Raw genomic sequence first — 2,846 nt, 5'->3', positions numbered from 1 at the left:
CCCCCGAGTTGCCAGAGTTGATGGATCTAGCACCTAGTAGTAGCTAGTTGCAGCCCCTGATGATTGAATCTTCGAATGTTTGATGTCGACTTTGCAATGATCAAGTTTAAGTTTGGTTGTTTTGGGGCCCCGTTTTAGGGCAGCTGTTGGAGCAGTGGTGCCCTACTTTAGAATACAGTTCGAGAAGAATTTTTTTCCCTCGCAATTTTGTTTCAATGCCCTAAAATTGTTTTCTGATGCCCTATTTTAAGGCAGCTATTGGAGATGCTCTAAGGCGGGATGCCTCCTCAGGTCCAAAAGCGTGTAATATCTAAAATCCTAAACTTATCAATCTTCATTGAAAAGGACAACGTAACCTCGTAACAACGTAACCTCCATTGAAATTAATTCATTCTTGCCGGCTCCCAGTGTAACAAATCCGTTAAAGAACCTAGGCTTGCATACGGAGGGTACCTAATCTAACAAAGACAGCTACGCCCCCGACTACAAGCAGGGTACCTAACCAGGGTAACTAATTTATTGTGTAGTCGTCTCTCGTCGGACGTCTTTACTTAATCTAGCCGGAGATGATTTAGAGGGTATAAGAAGAGGAAGAGAGGGAGAGAGTAGCAAAGAGGAGGGAGAGAGGGACAGAGTAACTGCTATCTAGCTTAGGTAGCAGATTCTTCATCCATGGCGGAGGCGGCAATAACTGCGGTGCTTTCCAAGCTTGGTGAGCTAGCGGTGAGCGAGGCCAAGATACTGCTTCAGGTCGGCGACGACATCATAATACTGCGCGACCGGCTGGAGTGGCTCCAAGCCTTCGTCCGCCACGCCGACCGGAAACGTCGGGCCGGCACCGACGGGTTAACCCGCGTGTGGGTGCGCCAAACGCGCGATGTTGCCTTCGACGCCGAGGACGCGCTCGACGACTTCTTCCACGAGGAGGTGCGTCTGCCTTCTCCTGCTTACGTTTTTATTTTGTTCCCCTGCTTACGCTAACAAAGCAATTACTCCGTAGTTGTTTTGTGTATATACACTGCACACTATCTTGTTGGCACTTTTTATGGACGCCAATAACTAGCGTACGTCGGCTTTAAGGGAGAGTTTCAGCGAATGATATGTTACTCTCGAGGGTATGGTCTGACGAACGATTATGTTGTTTTTTTTTTTTTGCGAGTGTGGCGAATGATTATGTTCGCTGGAAGGAGCCCCAAGAGCGAACTCCTTTTTTTGCGACCACTTTTTTTCGCTCAAAAAGTTACCAAGCCTGGGCTAATTATGTTACCAACTCAGTTGTGCGTATATTATTGTGTTATTTACACATGAGTTATCCATGATATTGTTTAGTAATTTTTTCACCGGGGTCAAAAAGTTATCACATATGGGCTAAGTATGTTATTAGCTATGTTGTGTGTATATTATCATGCTGTTTAAGAAGAAATTATCGTGGGTATATTTTAAAGAACTTTTATCCAGCGGTAAAAAGTTACCACGGTGTTTGTATATGAGTTATCAACCTTTCTGTGCGTACATAACAATATTATTTACGGATGAGTTATCTAGGGTATATTTTTCAACATATTTTCATTCGCGAGTCAAACTTTAACACTTTCGGGCTAAGTAAATTATTTGCTTTGTTGTGCATATATTGTCATGCTATTTATGTAGAAGACTACCACGGGCATGTTTTTCAACAATATTTCTCTCCGGATTAAAAATCACCTGCGATGCTTGTACATAGGTTATCAACTTTGTTATTATTGTTTTACCACGATCTTTACACATAATTAACATGGGTACATTTTCAACAATGTTCCCCGGGTTAAATAGTTACCTTGATGTATGTACATAGGTTATCAGGTCTATAGTGCATATGTTAGCTGAAAAGTGCTTGCGGCTACCTGGCTCCACGGCTCTTGATATTTGATTTTTTTTAAAATAATCTTTGGTTGCTAAAATAGATCTTAAATCAACTACGTGAATACATACACACATTCCTAAGGCCTGGTAAAAGTCTGAAAAAGAAATACTTTCTATTTTGAGAAATACAAACAGGAGAAAGTTTTGACAAAAATGGCACCCCATTTCTCTTATACATTGTCAGAAATTTGTTTTCTTTCTATAGCCCAAAACAAAGCGAGCTTTCTATCAAAACTTGCCACGGGTATTTGGAATGTGTATATGTATCCCCAGAAAAAAATTCATTTGTTTTTAAACTCCCAAAACACGAATTTCAAAATGTTTCAATATAGAGAGCGGTGGAGCTCGGGTGCTGCAATCCCTCTCTCATATGTTCCCTTTCTTTTCCTTTCCCTTTTTCTTGAAACTAGTGGTCTTGTTAACCATCAACACTTGATGCTCCTTCTAGATTTCTACCTCCGCCGATTTCAGCATCGCGAAGAGCTCGGGAATCGTTTTTTCATCCCTTGCATATCATAGTGCATAACAAAGTCTTTGTAGCTCGATGGCAGTGAATGAAGAACTTTGTCAATAACACTTTCAACTGGAAGATTAATTCCCAGCTGAGTAAAATGCTTGTGATACCCAGACACTTTGAGTATGTGTGGACTGACAGAACTGTTCTCCTCCATCTTATAGCTATAGAAGTTGTTGAAGACTTCATATCTCTCACGACAGTAGCATCGGCCATTTATCTACAACATAGATTTGCAAATACTATCAGGACTAAGTTCATGATAAATTAAGTTCAATTAATCTAATTACTAATAAACTCCTACTTAAATTAACATCCCTCAAGTTGTCTAAGTGATACATGATCCAAATCAACTAACCCATATCTGATCATCACGTGAGATGGGGTAGTCATCAATGGTGAACATCTCCATGTTGATCATATCTACTGT

General features: G+C 40.8%; 1 protein-coding gene across 1 annotated transcript; it reads left to right on the top strand.

The window, feature by feature from the left end:
- The first annotated feature begins 622 nt into the window (after positions 1 to 622).
- Positions 623 to 1,012, top strand: LOC119337492 (putative disease resistance protein At1g50180). The gene has a single exon (XM_037609654.1). It carries the CDS (start codon positions 673 to 675, stop codon positions 979 to 981), a length of 309 nt encoding a protein of 102 aa, XP_037465551.1. The 5' UTR covers positions 623 to 672; the 3' UTR covers positions 982 to 1,012.
- Positions 1,013 to 2,846: the final 1,834 nt, after the last annotated feature.

This window comes from Triticum dicoccoides, chromosome 7B, assembly GCF_002162155.2.
Source record: "Triticum dicoccoides isolate Atlit2015 ecotype Zavitan chromosome 7B, WEW_v2.0, whole genome shotgun sequence".
Taxonomy (NCBI): Eukaryota; Viridiplantae; Streptophyta; class Magnoliopsida; order Poales; family Poaceae; genus Triticum; species Triticum dicoccoides.
Note: the sequence above shows the minus strand (reverse complement) of the source record. Positions and strands in the feature narration are given on the sequence as shown.